This window comes from Macrobrachium rosenbergii, chromosome 55, assembly GCF_040412425.1.
Source record: "Macrobrachium rosenbergii isolate ZJJX-2024 chromosome 55, ASM4041242v1, whole genome shotgun sequence".
In the NCBI taxonomy this organism is placed as follows: Eukaryota; Metazoa; Arthropoda; class Malacostraca; order Decapoda; family Palaemonidae; genus Macrobrachium; species Macrobrachium rosenbergii.
The window spans coordinates 32,342,768-32,365,267 of NC_089795.1; the positions used below are offsets into that span (position 1 = coordinate 32,342,768).

General features: G+C 37.8%; 1 protein-coding gene across 5 annotated transcripts in view; it reads right to left on the reverse strand.

Moving 5' to 3' along the window:
• Positions 1–22,500, reverse strand: part of LOC136835923 (caldesmon-like) — a 633,290-nt gene that overhangs the window by 580,993 nt on the left and 29,797 nt on the right. For all 5 annotated transcript variants that reach the window (XM_067099795.1, XM_067099791.1, XM_067099792.1 and 2 more), the window contains exon 2: positions 2,200–2,416. In XM_067099795.1, coding sequence (XP_066955896.1) covers positions 2,200–2,416 — 217 coding nt within the window. The remainder of the gene's footprint in view (positions 1–2,199; positions 2,417–22,500) is intronic.

The following is a 22,500-nucleotide window of genomic DNA, read 5'->3' on the forward strand; positions in this document are numbered from 1 at the left end:
ATTCCCAAAATTACCTGTGGATCTTGCAAATTCCCAAATCTACCTGTAGGTCCTCTGGATTCACAAACCTACCTGTGTATCTTGTAAATCCTCAAAATTACCTGTGGGTTTTTTGGATTCCCAAAATTACCTGTAGAGCTCGCAAATTCCCAAAATTACGTTGGTCCTTTGGATTCCCAAAATTACCTTTGGTCCCTTGAATTCTCAAACCTACACATGGCTCTCGCAAATTCCCGAAATTCCTTGTTGGTCCTTTGGATTCCCAAACCTACCTGTGGACCTTGCAAATTCACAAAATCACCTAAGGGTCCTTTGGATTCCAAAAAATACCTGTGGATCTCGTAATTTCTCAAAATTACCTGTGGGTATTCTGGATTCCAAAAATTATTTGTGGATCTTGCAATTTTTCAAAATCACCTGTGGGTCCTTTGGATTCCCAAAATTTACTGCGAATCTGCAAATTCTTAGAATCACCTGTGGGTCTTTTGGATACTCAAGCCCTCCTGTGGATCTCACAAATTCCCAAAATTACCTGCTGGTCCTTTGAGTTCCTAAATTACCTCCTTGGTCCCTTGGATTCTAAAACCTTCGCATGGATCTCACAAATTCCCAAAATTACCTGTAGGTCCTTTGGATTCCCAAACCTACCTATGGATCTTGCAAATTCACAAAATCACCTGTGGGTCCTTTGGATTCCAAAAACTACCTGTGGATCTTGCAAATTCTCAAAATTACTTGTGGATCCTTTGGATTCCAAAAAATACTTGTGAATTTTGTAAATTCAAAATTACCTGTAGGCCCTTTGGATTCCCAAAATTAACTGCGGATCTTGCAAATTCTCAAAATTACCTGTGGGTCTTTTAGATTCTCAAGCCTTCCAGTGGATCTTGCAAATTCCCAAAATTACCTGTAGGTCCTTTGGATTCCCAAAATAACTTCAGATCCTTGTAAATTCTCAAAATTACCTGTGTGTCTTTTGGATTCTCAAGCCTAACAGTGGATCTCGCAAATTCCCAAAATTACCTGTAGGTCCTTTGGATTCCCAAAATTAACTGCAGATCTTGCAAATTCTCAAAATTACCTGTGGGTCTTTTGGATTCTTCCAACAGTGATCTCAAAAGTCCCAAAATTACCTGTAGGTCCTTTGGATTCCCAAAATAACCTGGTGGTTCACTGGATTCCCAAAATTACCTGTGGATCTTGTAAATTCACAAAATTACCTGCGAGTCCTTTGGATTCCCAAAATTACCTGTGGGTTCTTTGGATTAAAAAATTACCTGTGGATCCTTTGGATTCCCAAAATTACCTGTGGATCTCGCAAGTTTCCAAAAATTACCTATGGGTCCTTTGGATTCCCAAAATTACCTATGGGTCCTTTGAATTCACAAAATTATCTTTGGGTTCTTTGGATTCCCAAACCTACTTGTGGATCTCACTGAGTCCAAAAATTACCTCAAGATCCTTTGGAGTCCCAAAATTACCTGTGTCTTTTGGATTCCCAAAATTACCTGTGGATCCTTTGGATTCCTGAAATTACCTGTATGTCCTTTGGATTCCCGAAATTATCCGAGTCCTTTGTATTTCCGAAATTACCTGTGGTCCCTTGATATGAGTCCTCCTGAAATTACCTGTGGGGTCCTTTGGATTGAAATTACTCTGATCCTGCAAATTCCTTAAAATTGGCCTGTGTTTGGATTCCCAAAATTACCTATGGTTCCTTAGGATTCCCAAAATTACCTTTTGTCCTTTGAATTCCGTAAATTACCTGTGGATTTTGCAAATTCCCAAAATTACCTGTTTAGTCCTTTGGATTCCGTAAATTACCTGTGGATCTTGCAAATTCCCAATATTACCTGTTGGTCCTTTGGATTCCGTAAATTACCTATGGATCTTGCAAATTCCCAAAATTACCCGTTGGTCCTTTGGATTCCGTAAATTACATGTGGATCTTGCAAATTCCCAATATTACCTGTTGGTCCTTTGGATTCCCTACCCTATATGTGGATCTCACAAATTCTCAAAATTACCTGTAGATCCTTTCATTTCCAAACCTAGCTGTGGATCTTGCAAATTCCTAAAATCACCAAGGGTCCTCTGGATTCCCAAACCTACTTGTGTATCTCGCACATTCCCAAAATTACCTGTGGGTCCTTTGGATTCCCAAACCTACTTGTATATCTTGATAATTCCCATAATTACCTGTGGGTCCTTTGACAGCAGCAGCGGCGACTCAGCGGCTAACTGATCCTTGGTGGCCTTCTGGAGGGCCTTTAATGCTTTCTTCTCGGCTTTCTTGCGCTCTCTTTCGGCTTTCAATCGTTCCTTTTCGTCTTTCTTTTGACGCTCCTTTTCCCTCTTCTTCATAAACCGCCGGGCAGTTTGGGCTAACTCTTGCTCTTCCTCATACCTGCAATCCCTGTAATTACAAAAAATGTATCCATGAGTTATAACTCTTTACGATGGCAAACAATTGAAATTTGAAATCACTTTGACACACAATAGAGGAATGATACCTTTCATAACCTTCCTCATATCTCCAATCTGTGTAATTTTGGGAAAAGAGGAATGTCGTATCTGATATAATCAAAATAAGAAATGACTAAAAGAGGTAATAAAAAAGGATGAAAAAAAAATTCTAAAAGAATAATAGGACAAGGCAAAATAATATCTACAACTAGAAATTTTCTCATACCTACTATGCCCACAGTTTGAGAAAAAGTGAATCTAATATGCTGAGAAAGCAGATATACTTGACGTGACAGAAATCGTAAATTTTTAGTCAAGTTATTTTCATTTATCGGAACAAGTCTTCGCTCTCTATACCTGGTGACATTTGGGGATTTAAGTTAGAAATGATAAAAATTGACGTCCATATTGATATATCTCACAAAAACATATACTGTAATTTAAATTATGCAAATTTGGATTTAAACATCAAAAACCTGTCCATCATTAACAACGGATAGCATATTTGAGAAAGATTAATCAACAACAACAATAATTATAATAATAATAATAATAATAATGACCTAAAATCACAAAATTCTCAAGTCCAATAATAAATTTCATTAAAAATTACCAAAAAAAGTTCTTTTTTCTAAGGGCAAATTGTACAATTACAATAATACATGACTTCAGTATTTATCCCATCAGCTGCAGGCAACTCTATGTAATGATAGAAATCCTTCATTCAAATTAATGGTAATACCTTTGATAATTGGTGAACTGGAAAATCGAATTGGTTTTTATCTCATCAAGAAGTTAAGTTAACCACTCGAAGTTGAGGTAGTATATGATCGAGAGTGTGTACGTGAGTGCGTAAATGTAACTAAGCGCGTAGTTGCATAAGCTCAAATCGTACTGTTCGAGACGTGTACGAATTCATTTGAATTGCCATATTTCTCCCTTGTAAAAGGTATGCACTTATCTTAGTTTATAATATACATATTACTGTAACACTTAATTGTGTTCCTTTGTATCTATACCTTGAAGTAACGGTAAATTACCAAGAATTGTTATGGTAATGTTATGTAATTCGCAAGATGTTGAGCATGCATGTGGTTGCAATTGTACCACCAACCATAGGCTAAGAGGTGCGATATTCTTCCCTAAGTTTATGAAAATGTGATTCTTGAGTTAAATGTCACTTATATTATGAAGGAAAAGCCAGGCTAACCTGGTAGTGTAACAGTTAAGTTAGGCATGAGTACAATATAACCTAGGCTAAGGATTGCATACCGTTTGGTGCAAGGTTGCTGTCCTAAATTAACTTTCTTTATTACAGGGAGCCAGTATACTGTAGGGTAACACTATAAGTACCAGCTTAACCAGTTCTAACAATTATGGAAGGAATCCACTGGGAATAAGTTATGTATACCATGTATCCTACTAAGAAACATTAAACAAACCACGGGAGTCAGCCTTTCCCTCAACCTTAACTATAAAATGAAGATTCGTCCATCGACGTCAAATACCAGTTCAAGCTAAGAATAGGCCTAGGGTATTAGCCTAGGCCTATGGGGTACACTTGTATTAGCCTATGCCAAGGTTTGAATTGTTACGTATACGTTAGTCTGAGTTAATTGTCCTAAAATTAATAGTAGCCTCCGACTGTAGGTCAAGACAATTGACATATCAAGCCACCAGTAGTAATAACATTATTATATCTATATATATTAGGGTTGAAGGCGGTCTACGCAAGATATTGTACATCTTTGCCAAGATCACTCAGAAGGCATGAAGAGCATCAACGCTGGATTTTGATTGTAGTCGTGCTCGAGCCACTCTCGCTTTGTATTAATTTTTTCCTGAATATATAGATTTCTTGTGACTTCCTTGAATATCAAGTAATATACTGACTATAATTACTCGAAGGGACATTACAGCCATTTTATCTAAATATGTACGTGGTCCATTTTTTCGACACTTACGAGAGAATTTACAATTTCTGAAGAACTCATGTTTTCACGACAATAACTGATCTCGGTGTAGTTAATGCTAGTTCCTCTTCGAAAGCAATGCACAATTATCAAATTATATTTTAAGGTTTAAGCATTCATACACCTATGTTATCAAGACCCTGTAAATACAGCCATGAATCCGTTAAATACACGTATTGAATTAATTCCATCCAGCGGATTCAATAGTTTTCCCGTTTCTTTCTTTCTATTTTGTAAAATTCACATGTGCAGTAAATCCCAATAAACACACATACACTATATATATATATATATATATATATATATATATATATATATATATATATATATATATATATATATATATATATATATATATAGAATGTATCAGAATGTTCGTCAAGAAACCTGGCAATCAAATGCAGCACAGAAATACAACACTCATCTTTTTAACAGACTTGGACTTCGGCCGTTCATTCCGGGATACTATTTTCTGAAACTCATGATCAAACTGTAAAAGAACGGAGCAACTCCAAAAATAATCTCCAATATCACAAGGTTACTTCACATATCCAATATCACAAGGTTACTTCACATATAAAAGTAAAATCTACAGGCGACAAACTACGCTCGGTGTCGGGATTCATGAACAAAATTTCTTGTGCGCGTTGACCAGACACTGCCTCAAAAATCTGCAACTCTGATGGAACGGCGAACTTTCATCTTGTGTCTGTGCTAGCAAATTCCCCATAAGCAATATTCTTAACTAAATAAGATACATAATGCGCGCTAAGAGGAGTTGAGAAATAAAATTAGTTACCGCCTCATTTTCAAAGAAAACTAGGGACGATATAGAAAACGATACCAGCGTCGGTAACGCATTCATATTTTCAGTTCGTACGCTATTATTCATAAAAACCTGGAATACATACTATAAAATAATACTTCACCATTTATCTACTAGGTGTTCAGATACGTCCGCTCACGATTCAAATACTGTGATCATTCACAATTGTAGAGATTATTAGACCCTCTGATATTTTTTTAATTCACGTTAAGGTTAATTTCCGTTTATGTCGACTGTCAATAGGCTCTTACTCTTTTCGACGTCTTCCCATTTCAGCCATACTAGTTAACGTCACGTCTCTTTCTTTCAAAATTATTTTACATTAACGTATCAATGATGTCTTGCTGCATTATTTTCCTCTGCTAAGTGAAATGCTCATTTCTTGTCTGTTTGCATCGCCAACTTTTTTCTTAAAGAAAAAAAGTACTCTTCCGAGGACCGACCTCTAAATTAGTTTCCACTTTTAAGGGCCTAATCGTTGTGGTACCATACAGCTGCTTCTGCAGTCCTCATATTCCTTTACTAGATTCCGTGGCATTCATTTCCTCGCTGAAAACGGGCTCAAGGACCAATGTGATAGACAGAGAAACAAAATGTGAAAGGCCGAGAAAGGAGTTCGATTGTGAAACTTAAATGTAACTTTTCATGAAAGACTACATCCCTTGGAAATCCCTTGCGATATGCAGTATAAATCGCCAGTTCCTCCTCGATACCCAACCAGGGGTTGAGGGGGCGGGGATGCTGGGGCACTTGCCCCTCAAGACACTGATGGCGCCCCCCAGCCCCCCCCAAAGACTTGGTTTGCCCCCTAGCATTTGAAATAATAATAAAAAGTGTGGGTGGGGCATTATTAACTCAATACAGTTCTTGTATGGCTTCAAAATGCGCACAAATTTCCAAAAATATCTCGGGGAAATAAACATCTGCAATTTCATTGCTGCCAGGAAAACTTGTTAAATAAACATTGTAAAGAAAACTGCCTAGTTAACTAAATAACATCGCCATCAATTACCTTCAACTGATTCTACCCTACAGTTACGCCCTGCCATGTTATGTTCATGTCTATATCCCGCCGCTATGTGTACTGAACATCTAGGCTACTTCCGGGAGCCCGCAATTGCTAGTTTCTCCTGATAATTTCGACAGACTGGTCTTTCAGAGTGCCATGATAATGTACCTCGTGAGTTTTTTTTATAGCTTCAGGATACTCTTTGTTTAATAGAAGCTTTTTACTGTCGCTCAATAAAGACTAGTGTTTAAATGCTTAAAAAATACTGCCACCACCTGCGCAGTCGGAGGAAGGACCAGCGTTAAGAGCCGCTGAAAGAGGCTGGACGGCCCCAGGTAGGACGGTTGGGATTTTCCTATGTACATGGGGAACGAAACACTGTTCAAATATTAAGCATCCGCGAGAGAAGAGAAAGGATATGAAATAAGGGTTTGGGAAGGGAAAGGATGATGTCGGCCCATGAATGTCCAGTTGGCTGTAAACATCCTCCTCTAACCTAACCTAATCCCTATCTGAACACTGTTTTACATGTTGGCAGGGGTCGGTCGAGGATGGGGTTAGACGTGTTGACATTCTTTACTGCAGCGTAGAAAGTAAAAGTCAAGGTTCAGTTGCCAGTAATTACTTTAATATTTTATATTCAACATCTATCGAAATGTCTGCACAAGTGCCAATTCTACTAGATTTTTTCTTTACTTTTCATAACCAAGTACAGTAGGTATTCTAGCGAATTTGTACTTTTCATAACAAAGTACAGTAGCTATTCTAGCGAATTTGTACTTTTCATAACCAAGTACAGTAGCTATTCTAGCGAATTTGTACTTTTCATAACCAAGTACAGTAGCTATTCTAGCGAATTTGTACTTTTCATAATAAAGTACAGTAGCTATTCTAGCGAATTTGTACTTTTCATAACCAAGTACAGTAGCTATTCTAGCGAATTTGTACTTTTCATAACAAAGTACAGTAGCTATTCTAGCGAATTTGTACTGAGTGGACGAATCGGAAATAATTGTTTATCGCAAACGATGAATTCGTATTTTCCTTCGTTATCGAATTTATATTCAAACCATTACAATACTCATTCTCCCCGCCCCCACAAAAAAAGAAAAACAACTAAAAGTAGCAAGATACAGCAGATATTTGACAAGGGACTTCTGAGCAGACGGCACCAAGGTAATTCACTAAGTCCTCAGAACTAAAGATATGAACTCTCAACACTGGAAAAAGCTATTAAAACCCCGTTTTAACATAAAAGGTCTAATTATTCCTTTTATATGTCATATGTAACATATAAAAGAACACTTCTGAAGATCCATATCAGGACTGACCGGACGACCGCCCAAAATAAATCAGTATTGGTACTTAGGCAAAATAACCAGTATTGAAGCTCTATGACTGCACGAAAACACCTGCGTTCCTACTTACATATCCATGGGGAAATTATACTCTGAAATTTTCGAAAAGATCTCCATCTCACACGACTGGAAAAACAAAGATCCAATTGAAACCAAAACGTTTTCTTAATAATGGTGCACAACACCCCACTCGGAAACAGTATAAACGAATACTGAACTACAGCAAAGCATACTGCATATCTGAGTCACCAAACTCAATAGAATATTCCTATCTGCTCTCCTTGAAAGAATTCAGCCGTGCATGTTCTGACTGCCAAACGCAGTCCATCAGTTTACCTACATTCTTTCATTTTAAGTATCTGATAGATGGCCGCCATCTTATGGTATATCTAGGTAATAAAGACCTACTAATATCAGATTTTCTTTTCGTGGAATCCCTCATTATCATACTCGGTGATGCTCAATTTTTCTATAAAAACCCTAAGCAACACATTGCCAATTTGAGTTTTAAGCCCTCGCCCGTGGAACCTTACAGTAATCTTGTTCCTGGCCTATTCAACCATTCAATGTGACGCTAACCACCCCCACCCCCCAAAAAAAACACACACACACGAGGAAAAATGGTTTATATCTCCGGATTTTAGGGCTTCCGGTGGCAAGCTAGTAAAAACTGAAAAATCGTTAAGAAAGAGAGGACAGGTAACTGTGGCTGTCAGTATACATAAAACTGGTAAATGGACCAGCAAACTCTTAACAAATAAATGCGTGGAAGTCCCATGGCTCATGCGAGTCATTGGCGTTTTATCGTCCCTGGATTTAGGCTTTGAGACTGCAACCACACGAATACTGCCTTGGGGATAGTGTTCAAGTTTGTATATTTTCCGAACAGTTTACACCCTTCAAGAAAAATATACACTGGGCCTTCTCTCGAAGGGATATTAAAATCAAACTTTATTCTATACCATTTCCAAATAACTGGCCCCATGTCAAAATGTAAATATCTTGTAATTACCTACTAGTAGTTAATTCACCCTCACTGAGGAACTTCACTAATAAATTTCAATCTCACACACATACTTGTTGTTCTGCAATTAATTAAAGCCCTATCGGGGCAATTTATACAACAAAATAGCTATCCAGGCAACTGGCTACCACCTCGTTTCAAGTAGGTGTTAAGGTGTGATGTACAATGGATCCTCATTTGCTCAAAGAGGCCCCTATCTGTGGATACCCTACAACACCGGTTAGTTGTTGAAGGCAGTTTGCGTCGAAGAGAAACGGCAAAATAACCATATAAGAGCCACATACACCACAGCCATTTGACTCGCCATTTAAGTACATGAGCTTACACCGTTTAAAAATGCTAAGATTTCTTCAAGCTTTTACTCCCTCAGTTCCAAATGGAGGGCCCAACAGCGAATAACAGTATGTTTCAAAGTAGATACATAGGATACGCATTCACTGTACAAACCGACAGTAGTATAGTAGGTTGGTAACATTTTGGAATATAGGAATGGAATGGAATATAGAGTTTAGGCCAAAGGCCAAGCACTAAACCTATGAGGTGATTCAGCGCTGGAAAGGATATTGAGAGTAGGTAGGTTTGAAAGGTGTAACAGAAGGACAACCTCCCAGTTGCACTATGAAATAATTGTTAGGAGAGGGTGGATAGCAAGATGGAAGAAAGATAAAGATAATACAGTAAAAGGAATGAAAGGGGTTGCAGCTAGGGGCCGAAGGGGCGCTGCAAAGAACCTTTAGTAATGTCTATAGTGCACCCCAGGCGATAGTAACATTATGAATAGCTTCTACAATGCACTTGTAAACAAAACTTAAATTGGAACTGGAATATGAGATTTAAGCCTGGTGCCAAGGGCTGGGACCTATGAAGTCATTCAGCGCTGAAAGGAAAATTGAGAGTAAAGGAGGTATGAAAGGTGTAACAGGAGGAAAACCTCGCAGTTGCACTATGAAACTATTGTTACAAGAGGGTGGAAAGTAAAAATGAAGAAAAAGGATATGAACGGAGGTACAGTAAAAGGAATGAAGGTGTTGCAGCTAGGGGCCGAAGGAACGCTGCAAAGAACCTTAAGTAATGCCTACGGTGCACCGCGTGATGTGCGCTGACGGCACCCCCTACGGGGAATAAAACTTAAAACGGCATGAAATGATTCATTAGTTTGTTTACTGTGCATGAGTCATCAGTCTGTTTACTATGTAACACGCAGGAAAAATAATAATCGGCAACATCTATATGCAGGAGTCGTGAACATAACATTTCTTACATTCACAAGTCGTGTACATAACGGTCAGTTTATAGACGCATCCTGTATACAGAATCGGCCATATAAGCCACTTGACCAAGCTAAGGGCGAAATTCCTTTACTTTTCGGAGTATAAAGTATTCAGGTAAAATGTGTACGAGTCGTCATATTTGCAAGTGAAAGAATTCCTTTGAGCCAGCTCTCTCGCTCCCAACTCAATTTATCCCCTGGTCCATTGGCATTAGATTAGAGGAGAGAATTTTCTTGGTCTTAAACACCTTCGATATTATAATTAAAAATACAAATGGTACAATCTTCATAAAAACAAATGAAGTTTTGATGAGACAGAACACAAAGTACAACCCTTATGTGAAAATACAACTTTCATCTAAATTTCATTAAACACGATTTACAGGGATTAGGTAAAAATAAATATTTCACAGCTTCCTCACAGCGTGTATATAGCTGACCGAGACAATAGCACAGGATGCCGCTAAACGACTTCATAATGTTAATGCATGCACACCAAACAGATCAATGCATACACCTAAACAACCAAATGCGTTCATTAATAAATCTATGATCACCAAATGCGTTCATCAGTAAATCTATGATCAAAAACCTTTACAAACAAGAGCACATAATTATAGGCTTCCTTGTACGCATATACGAAGAGAATGTGAGAAGCTTTTACATGGGTGTGAAAAATTTAAGCGCTACCATAGAATAAAAATAAGCACACTTACTTTTTTGGCATTTTGTTTCATTAAGGATTCGGCTCTCGAAGAAGAATCGTAATATGAACGAAACTTTATGATTTCACTTGTTTTCATTCTTCACTTTCATTGGGTTTAACAGGCTAATGTGAATTAAATGGCTTTTCCACTTCATCGTGCTTTTTGTCATATTTTCAATGTCCTAAGGGATCGCAAAGAAAAACGGAATTTGATTCCTAACAATGAAAGACATCGCTCTGGTGGCTAAATGACACTCCTTCGATACAGAAAGAAAAATAAATAAATGGCGATACATTAAACAAAAATATTTCCCAATGGACCTTGACATCTTATGGAAAATTAATCATTAGCAATTCATATTCAATTAATTCATCGGTTCTCATCTGCTAATCTGGCAAACTTGAGCACTTAATTGTCTCCTGGCCAGTAAAGAAAAAGAATCCATCGGTATGCCATCACTATTTACTTTATGATAGTTAGCCAATGAAAGACTAAATTCATTGGAATTCTTTACCGTCATCCCACCCAACAAAATTGCAAAACAAACGGACTATTGTCAAACACTGTAAAGGGGAAGGGCTCATATATATTATTCACATATTCCGTTCAAAAGGTAATCACTTTAACTAGTCCTTAAAAACGTTCAATTTGAACAATCAGTGGCATAACCAGCACCTCAATATATATCCCAGACATTATGGCATGACAAAGCCACGAGTATGAAGCAAAACGAAAAGGAGTCTTCGGCCACACAGATGGGCCCTTCACTTGCTAGTCGGCATAAACACACTAACTATAGGCACCAGGTCCCACCCAAAATGCACCCCAGTCCACGTTGTCATTTTAGTATCAGTGAAATGCCAGCGCAAAATATTAGAACATCGCTGACGCCTAATGAAGTTGGTGAATGTGTAGGAATGTACAAAGACTTGGTAAATACGAGGAGGTTAACAAGACAACTGACTTACTGCAACAACATCAACCACAGCAGCATGATACGATGACTATGTAATGTTAACAAATGAGTTGATCTTTTCTCAATTAGAAAGATCCCATGAGTGTTTCCTTCCTTTTGTTCCCATATTTGGAATTTTTCTTCCTTACGTTTTCCCTTTCTTATAATTGTCTTCCCTTACGATACAGAACAGTATCATCACTTCTCTTTCTTCCTCTTCCTTTTCGTGTTTTCTTTGGGATTAAGCTAAAAACTGGCAATGAAATTGCCGTCTCGTTAGCTTTGCTTTAAAAAAAATGCAAATGAAAAACTAGTGAAGAGAACGATGATAAATCCTAATGCCTTTCTTAATACTGTTGCTGCATCAATGTCAAACCAAGAATAGTTAATCGAAAACAAGCGTTTTGAAGTTATAAGCTGGAAGCAGCATTTTTAGTGTCAATAAGAACGCTTGTTTACCAGTCAAAACTGTCCAAAAAGGAACCTAATAGGATCTACTTTTCTGGAAAAAAAAAAAAAAGCTCGTCGCTCTCACTCTTCAAATGCCTATACATTCCTGGGAACTAATTCTTCCATAAATAACTTTACGTGTCAAGTGAGAAGAGCATTCAAGTATGCAAGGATTGAGCCAATATTTCTATTATATTTTTTTTCTTATTTTCTCTTATTTTACACTTATAACGATAACCACGGTCATTGGGGAGCCGAGTGACAAACGGATCAATCAATCAATCAGCTATTAGACAAGTTTTGAATAGTAAAATCTAATTATACCTTAATATTACTTTTAATTATTTCAAAAAGAAAAATTAACCGATGGGAACAGCTGTCCCTAATAATTATAGGAAATTGGCTAACGTAATGCTTCTATTCCGAAGCATTTTAGTTCCATAACAAACAAGGATGATAATGAAATGAACGTAAGACTTACCAAGGGTCCACGAGCGATCATAATTATCCCCTGTGCCTGCTGCCCCAAAAAGGATTAGTACTCAGGGTCATCTAATAAACTAGAAAACTGGCAACGTCACAAATCTTATGAACAAGTGCCCGCAATGGAAAATGGCCAGATAAAACCATATATTACTGGCGTGCATGTTGCTGCTTCTCATTTGCAAGAAGATTCTATGGCTATCCGACTGTTTCTTTCATTCCATTGCCAAGCTTTGGAATTTTCTCCATACTTCTGTTTTCCTGATTTTTATGACATTTTGTCTTTAAAAGAGGCAGAAAATTCTATCGCCTTCTTCGTGGCCAAGCCCCACCAGTTCCCCTCCCTTTTTTCAGACCTGGGCTGGTAAAAGGCATCAGGTTGCCCGTCCCATTAGCTTTTTGTTCTTAAAACATCTTGCAAAAAATTACTGATGGACGAAAATCTTTCACACACACTATTAATACTCTCAATAAATAAAATTGTTTTGGATTCTTTATTCTAGTTCACTTCCGAAAACCAACTTCGTGTGAATATAAATATAAATATATTATATAATATATATACTGTATATATATATATTATATATATTATATATATATATATATATATATATATATATATATATATATATATATATATATATATATATATATATATATATATAATTTTAATCTATGAAATTATCAGTATCCAATTTAAACAACTAAAATAAGACGGAAATCTTGTAACCTTCATTTATTATTCAGGCCTTGACGGGCGTGGGTTTCTAAGAAAAGAGCTCAGCAGATATCAAAAGAATGTTTTCTTTCATTTGTGCTAGGGATGGCAGGTTTGCAGTATTAGTTCTTGACATATTTTTATTGAAAGTAAAAAGTAGTTACATATGCTGCTGAAAATTTAACATGGAAGAAATACCTGTGAATGCATGAAATGAAGTTGAAAACAAAAGCTCCCAATATGACTTCATATGTCCCTGAGAGAGAGAGAGAGAGAGAGAGAGAGAGAGAGAGAGAGTTTGCAGCTTGAAATGTTGCCTCCCTATCCTAGCAAAGGTTGCGACATTCAACTGACTGTTAACATTTATCCGCCTAAAATCACTGCCCTACGATGCATAGGTACTCCATATACCTCAAAACTTAGGCCATATCACCAACTCAGTCAGAGCTGAAAAATAAAACGTTTGAATGAAATCAAACCTATGAAAGGTAAATTCATACCGAAATGATATAGCTAATACAACCCCACAATAACAATCACAAAAAGAATAAGCTCCGGTCCATGGAAATAAAAATGGTTCAAATCCATCTGTGCAATAATTTAGTGCTATGGATATTAAAAAAATAATAATTTACTAAAACTTCCAAAAGCTGGGTGAATATTTTCAAATACTAAATAGCCGTAAAATATTATTGGAGTTTTTAGAATTGATAAAATGTTCTAATTTTTACCATCATTACTACAGTAAAAGGATTAGTGAAAGTAGTCGAGAACTAGAGCTTAAGTAGTTTGGTAAGATATAAATAATACAAAAAATTAAGGAGAATACAAACGCAAAAAATTCTGATTCCTTGCGAAAATGCTGACATTCATATTCATTTATCAAAAACGCGTTAATACTATTTCCCAAAGATATCTGAAGAAAAATTTCGGTAACCAAGTATGCACAAACAGATTATCACTATAGAATACACAGTAAAACCTGAAATAACCAAAAATAATCGCGAAACAAAGCACCCGGTAGCCAACTGCTCTTCGACAACTACATGTGACCTTGACCCAAATCTATCTACCAGCTTTATAAATGAAATACACAAGTCACACATGTCGTCTAGGTATCGTATAATTCAAGAGTTGCATTCAAATTTAAAACCCAATTTGACATTCGACCTTCAATTAAGGATTCTGCATGCCAAATAGTCTCCTTTTCGTATAGTACATCGCGCTACGGTGATGTACACATTTGAACTTTGTCCTCTATAAGTATGACTTGACTTTTACCGTTAAGCGGTACCACGTCAAACGATGAATCCCAAGACTTTATCTTCAGATACATGAAAATTCTAATACCTTCAAATACTGCAGTCTTGCCGAACGGACGGACAGGTCATCTACAACATGCCCAAGGAATTAAACGGAGACAAAATAAATACTCAAGTGTGCTAAATATGCTCGATTCAATATTCATGCGGAAAACAACTTGGGAAAAGTAGTAATCGTTTCCCAAAACCTTTCGGGAAAGATATCTTTTGTGGATGGTAGATAAGCATTGTTAACGAATAAAAGAATGGAGTCGAGGGAAATTTAAAACGAAAAACTATCTGAGGGGAAACCCTGAGGATCTGGGACTCCCCAGAAACGAAAATGAAAGATTAAAGGAAACATTCGTTTAGGCTACTCTTAAGACAAAACCATTGCTAAACTAACGTCAGGTTAATTCTTGAGTAACCACAGATCCCTCCATTAACCTTTCCTGGTATTGAACTGCTCAACAATGTGTTAGAAATAGGTATATGTCAAACGTAACTGGATTATGTCTTTCTAACGGCGAACTCAAGAGGAGACAGCCAAAAATAACGGGCCTGCCTGATGGACCGAATGAAAACCTCCAAAACTAAAAATACGTCAATTCTTCCTTTTCATTTTATGAAATAATTTCTGGCTCAGCGCTTGCAAGTTAAAAATAGTTACTGTGCGTTTCTGAAATATATTTTATTTCTATAAAACAGTCATTAATGGTGAGGCGAGGAGGGCGTGAAATCATTTAGTGGCGCATAGGTGCCCACTATGATACCATGCAAATGGAATTACATGCCTGGTTCATCTACTTTTACTACACTATAGTTGAATGGACTAAGCGTCGATCTACTGCTCCAGTGATCATGGGTTTGAAACCCCAAGGGAGGAGCTTATACTGCTTATAGTGTATAATTCACCCCGAGTTTATTGGGAAGGAGTGTTCAGTCACAACTAGTGTGAACGGAATGGGGTGGAATGGTAACCAGTCCACTGGTGTCGACTATGATACCATACATATGTAGTTGCATATCTGGTTCCTCTTCTATTGTGTCCTCTGTAAATAAATGTTCTAAACATCGCCCTACTACTTTAGTGAAGATGGTTAAACCCCCAAGGAAGCAGACTATCGTTGTATCGATTTTCAGGTGATACTGCCTGCCTATATTATGTACATCAACTTAGCCCAATTGGGAAGGAAGATGAAATGTGCCCATTAACTCGCCTAGGACTTCGTCCATATTTCATTCAATTATTCCTATATGCAATTGTCACACAGTACTTACCATAATCTTCAGCTGAATTTATATTCTTTATTCCCTTTGACTTAAAAGCACTCCTCCCACGACTATATCCTTGTTTACTGGGGGAAGGTGGACAAGACATAGCAAGAGCTGGATAGATGGTACAAATGTACAGGAATGGAAGGGCTTTAATATCCATAGAGCATGAGAATACGTTCAAGATACCGGATAGTAGCACAGCATGTGTATGAGGGTTTGATGTGGTGCCCATGAGCCTTCTGCGTGGATATATGAAGAAGGTGGTACAGTGCAAGTTTTACTGTGTGAGGGAGTTCATCAAAGATTCTGCAGTTATAAAGTATGAATGGGGTAATGGCATTGTGTTGTACTTTCTCTGAAGCCAATCCTATAACAGGAAACTGCTTATACAGCAATCTCTCGTGTCCAAATGAAAACGTCCTAGGCCCTGCTGAATACTGGAAATTTCAGGATATGATAAAAAAACACTCTACAGGTGTAAAACAGCAGCTTTGTACCAGTATCCCCTCCCTACCTTGTCAGTACCAAATAAAGGTATACACTAAATATGCTCATAAATAACAACCCAAACACTTTAAATTGAAAACTGGATGTTAGACCAAAATTAACTACCTTATTTTCCCATACCTGTAACAAGATACAATGCTTACATGCAATACATGCATATACACAATACAATACAGCAGGCACTGTGCATATGGTACCGTACTGTAGAATATTTTTGCAGATGGTTTGCACATTTTTTCCTTGTCTTTTAAAAATACAATAAATCCTATACAAAATGAAAAAATACTGTACACCGTGGTTAACATTTTTTTTTTTTTTTGTATTTTGTCTACACAGTATTATTATCATAATAATTTAACCGGACCACGGAGTTGATTAACAGCTCTCATAGGGCTGGTCTGTCTACACAATAAAAAAAAAAAACTCTTCCTCTCGATTACTTGTATGCGGTGCCTAAATTGCATACGATGGTCGAACTTTTAAAAACTTGTAAGGAGGTTTACAAGTCCTCCTACTCCTCTTCCCCCTCCAACGCCACGGTATCATCGAGGTCCTGTACCCCCTCTGCCTCCTTGAGGTCATTAATTGGAAAACTGATCGCCCCTGCCCTGCAAAATATTCCCCAGCCTACAACCCCAACAGTAACCCTTTGTCAGCCTATTTATGACTGTCAGCAGCATTACCAATGCTCCTTTCTGCTCTCGCAGCATTGCTAACCATCTAAGTGCAGTTTTTTTTACTTTATAAATTGAGTGTATACAATATATATATATATATATATATATATATATATATATATATATATATATATATATATTATGTGTGTATGTTGTGTGGGGTGCTTGGGGCAATGCTGTGCAAACAGAAAGAAGTGTTAAGTAATACTGCTTACAGGCATAAGCACACACGGAAAGGTTTACGGTGGGGAGGAAGGGTGGGTGGCCAGGGAAGGGGGGCACTTTTCTTCTTGAGAGCTTTCACCATTGTTATTGGCTTAAAAGCATGTTACTTGAAACATCATGTGTCATTTTGTTTATCACTCTTAACTGGCTGGTATGTATGTATGGGCATGGATGGGTAAGCACTCGTGCTTTTGTAAGTTTTCCCACTATTGGTAGGAATGGATGTCATCATTGGCTTTGCTTTTGAATATCTGGTTGTGCTTGTGTCATGATAGCATCATAAAAATTCCCTTCTTTAATTGGCTGCATTCAAAATGCATATCTGTGCTTTTGGTGGGTACTATGATTGTGCCACAATGATCTCCCCTTATTTTGTTGTGGTGCCTGCAGCATTGCAAATGCTGTTAGTTGTGTGTATGGTGTTGTGTATTCTCTGTATGGCAACCCCCTTGTCCAATAAGAGCGAAAGAGCTGCTGACCCTTCAGAGCAAGCTCATTATTGTTGGGAGAACTACAGTAGGCTGATCTATGGGACATTTAATGCAGGAGTATAGTACACCTGGTCAACCTTGCAAGATGACAAGAATAACAAGGATTTTCAGATGTTGAAAAGCCAGCCACTCAAGGTGATGGTGAAAACTTGAATGAAGAGATTGAACAACTGACCCTGATCTAGTTTTGTCAGCAAAGGGTGGCTGGAGTGCACATGCACCGTGTTGAGCAGAAGTCTGTAGATATAAAGCTCACAAGGCTGCAAGAGGTTGCAGACTTTAAGGCATCCAAAGTTTATCTTTTATGGGTCAAGATCCAGCATGGGCTTTTAACGGGAAGACTCATGGCGAAGCTTTGGATGCTTCCAAGGAGGGAAGAGAGGAATTCTGGCAGATCCTGCAAGACTTGATGAAGAAAGAGGGCCTTGTTTTGGATCAAATCTACAACACTGACAAAACTGGTCTATTCTACTGCATTTTACCTACCAATACCATTGCTAATTAGAGGGAAAAGAATTTACCAAGTTGAAAGCTTTCCAAGCAATATGTGTCTGCTTTGCTACGTGCAAATGGTTCTGAGAGCTTTTTTTTAGCAAACCAGAGGTAGTTAGACATGCAAAGCAAGCCTGTGCTCTACGTGGGTTGATGGATAATCTCCCAGTGATTTGGTATCATGGAGTGAAGGCTTGGTTCACCTCCAATACTGTTGCTGGTTGGTTCCATAGTCTATTTTTTATGGAGGTTGTTCATCATCAGACAAAAACCTTGGCACTGCCAGACACTCGTTCAAGGCTTATTTTTCTTTTGGACAATGTGCCTGTGCATCCACCAGAACCTAGCTGGTTGGTGACAAGGTAATATTAGTGATATGTTTTTACCCTTTAATATGACTGCACTCTTTCAGCCAATGGACCGTGTTATTGTTGCAATGAAATGTCTATACCAAAGGAAGTTCCTTGAAGAGGTGATAATGGTGTCTGAGGACGAGCAGTAGAAGGAGCATGGTTTGGATACACAGGGGGAACAGACACTGGAGAATCTTCGAAGGTACTCTGTGAAGTCTGCCGTCTACAACTTCACAGATGCTGGAAGGAGTCACTGTAAACACCATGGAGCATGCTTGAAACTGTATCCTGAAGGGAGAAGAGGGCATGATGGGCTTCCTTAGATTTAAAGTCGACGACCTCCATGCCACACTCGCAAAGGAAAGTGATAAGTTCTTAAGGATGACATACGGGAGTGGATGCACAACAGTGACAACCCTGGCTTCCAATTGCAAACCTACGGCGAGGCAGATGCTGCAGTTTCAGCTGGTGAGAAGGAAGCCCCTGAATGCTATAGCCAAGATGATGACGAGGCTGTTCCACAACCATTACCTGTGTTAAAGCATATGTGGATGGCATTCAATATGATTATCAACATAATGGAGAATCCCAACATCAACTGTATCAACTTTTCCAAAGCATTGGATATATATTGCTGAAGTTCAAGAAAAGTGGCAGTTGGTGATTGCGAAACAGTTGTCATTAGTACTGTCATAAGTACCATCGACAACTTCTTCAGATCCCAAAGCCCATGCACCCAAGCCTACTGCCATTCTCTTCTTAAGACTCGGTCATTCAACACAGAAACATATGCGAGCACATTGGCACCCTTTGTTGATGTGCAAGGTTCATTAAGCCCAGAATCTGAGGTGTTGCTGCCACATTTTGACAACCAGGACCCTCTAGCCACCTCTACACTTCTTCTGGGTAGTTCGCTGCTTAATGTTTCCCGTGAGTCACAAGAGGTACAGGAGGCACAGGAGGTGTAAAATGCCAAAGATCTGAATGACACAGCTGTTCTAGAGGAGGGGGAGGAGGAGGCAATGTAAACCTCCTCACAAGTTTTTAAAAATTCAGCCCATGTAAGCAATTTTGGTAGTGCACACAGATAACAGAGAGAAACAGCATTCTTTTAATTTTCGAGTTTTATGTTTTTTAATGTTTAGGCAAAAAGGGAAAAAAACACTGACGCCCATGTTATACAGTAGTGTACTATACACCATAACACCTACCATATTGTGTTGCATAAGATAAAAAAAGTATGCTTTTTTTGTGTATGATGTATTTTCAAATGTTAAGTGTTTATTGTGTTCTGGCAAAACAGACAAAGCAACGTGATGACCATGTCATATGGTAGTGTACTCTGCACATAGTACACCTACCATATTGTGCTGTGTATGAGGAAAAAAAGAAGGTTCAGTTTTTTCAGTGTATTTTCTAATGGTAGTTTATATTGTTTGGGCAAAATAGGAGACATAGTGTTACCCATGTTACATGGTGTGTTTGTAAAAGAGCGGAAAAATAAATTTGCTTTTTATAGTGTATTTATATATACATATATATATATATATATATATATATATATATATATATATATATATATATATATATATATATATATATATATATTTTTTTACAAAAATTGGGAAATAAGATGGGATACTGGCTTTTGCATCAAGTTCTCAGTTTAAAGTGTGATGGTCATTGCTTATAAGCATATTTAGTTTAGTGTTATACAGTACTGACAAGTTAGGGAGAGTAAAGGTACAAAGTTGCCATATACCATCCATAGTGTTTTTCCCATATCCAGAAATTCCCATTCTCCAGTAGGGGATTGGCTCTATTAATGTGGATGAGGGAGAGATTAATGTATATATATCACACTCCAATGATTAACTAAGGCTAAAATCATGAAACTAACACCACCTATCTGACAAAACTTAGAAAGAATAACATTGGTTGGGTCACAGGAACTTAAAGAGGTATTCAAAATACAGTACAGTAATACAAAAGTATATAAACAGAAGTTTTTTGCATCTTACCAATATCTTGCTAACTGCATATTTACATGGATTCTAGTATAAAATATAGATGTCTTACAGCTATTTCCAATTAAACCTCACCGTAATGTGTGTGTACAGCATGCTGTGTATATATACAGTGCGTCACCAACTTACGGCAGATTCAATCTTACGGCGATTTTTCAGCCCCTTAACGGCGTTTTACAACGCGTTAACTTGATATTGCATTAAGTTATGGTGCCATTGTAAAGTCACCTACAGAGCCGTCAGCGGAGTCTCCATCGAGCGTATCATTAAGCTAAGTCTCCATGAGCAAGTTTTCTATGGTGGCGTCCATTTTTTCTTCGCCTATACAATTGGTCACACCCCAACGTGCCAGGTCACGCGATTTCAATCATTTAAACTATGTATGTATTTGTTCACCTGTTGTCAATTGTGTATCTTGTATTTCTTCGTTCACAGGCATCATGATTATATCCATATTGGAATTCCGTCTGTTTTTATATTGTAAAAGTGTACTTGCTCGCTGTATATTATTGTTAATTATTATCGACCTCAGGTCACACACAATCTCATTGTCTTTTTTGCTTTAGCGCCAGTCTGCTGCTATATAAACTGCCTGGATCTTGAATAAGCAGCAGTTCTCTTTTACCTGCTCGGTTTTTGCACCTCTTACACCATACATCGTTGACAGCACTAATGACAAGAATAGGCATTAAGTTAATGGTGTTTGTAACTCGATGCAACACCAAGTTAAACGCCAAACATCAGGTTACAACGCTGTAAGCGCTAAAAAGCGGAATACCGACTTACGGCAGAAATCAACTTACAGCGTGGTGCTGAAGTTTCCCCCACCATAAAGTTGAGGACCTACTATTGTTATAAATACTCAAGGCTGCTGCCTCGATAATAAATTTAATATTTTATTTTATTCAACAGATGAACCACTGGTTCAGTCAGCATTCACGTCAGTCTATTCTCCACCAGACTTACCTCATAAAGATGTGCTGCTGTATGCCCTCCTCTCAGCCAGACTGAGACAAAGAAGATACAGCAAGCCCTAGACTATAAGCCAAGAGGGGCAGAGAAACAAAGAGGACAGCAAATCTCCCTATAACCTTAATCTATGTTTTTAGTACAGGGCACTAAATTTATTAAACCAGTTAGAGTTTGACAGAATCCACTGACCTCCATCTCAGCCCTTTGTCTCCTCTCGAATACCTTCTATCACCCTCCAACACTCCCTGAGCTCGTAATTTCCTTTCAACTTCCCCCTCGGCATTGGCTAATCTCTAGAGTAATGTAAGCAATGCTTTGAGAGAAATTTGTGATCCATTAATGTATTACGACCCAGCCACCATCTTGAAGGTGTTGGGCTACCTAACCTAACTTTATCCAAGAATATCCATTTCATCCCTAGTCTGCCAGTCACTTGGGCCACCTACAGCCTTTATCATACTGTGCATGAGTCTATTGCGATTAATTCCTGCATATCTCCATTTGTAGGGGTGCGTTTTTACCTGTTCTCCATCACGCTGTTCCAACCTTGTGCAAGTGACTCAAGCCCTCTGAGAAGGGGCCTCACGAACCATTTCTCATCATAACATACCTGCAAAATTTGCCCCCTTGACTGTTTTGATTGGTGTTAGTGTAAATAAATTAAGTTAACTGTTCCCGAGTCTGTTTTACGCCTCAGTGGAGTAACACCCTCTGCCTTTGTTCCATTTTATGAATACTGACGGGGCACCGCATGTCCTTTTACTAATTGTACCTTAGTTCATCAGAGCCATCAATACTCAAAAAAAAAAAAAAAAAAAAACAATATACTGTATGTATGTATGTGTATACACACACACATACATATTTATAAATATATATATATATATATATATATATATATATATATATATATATAATATATATATATATATATATAT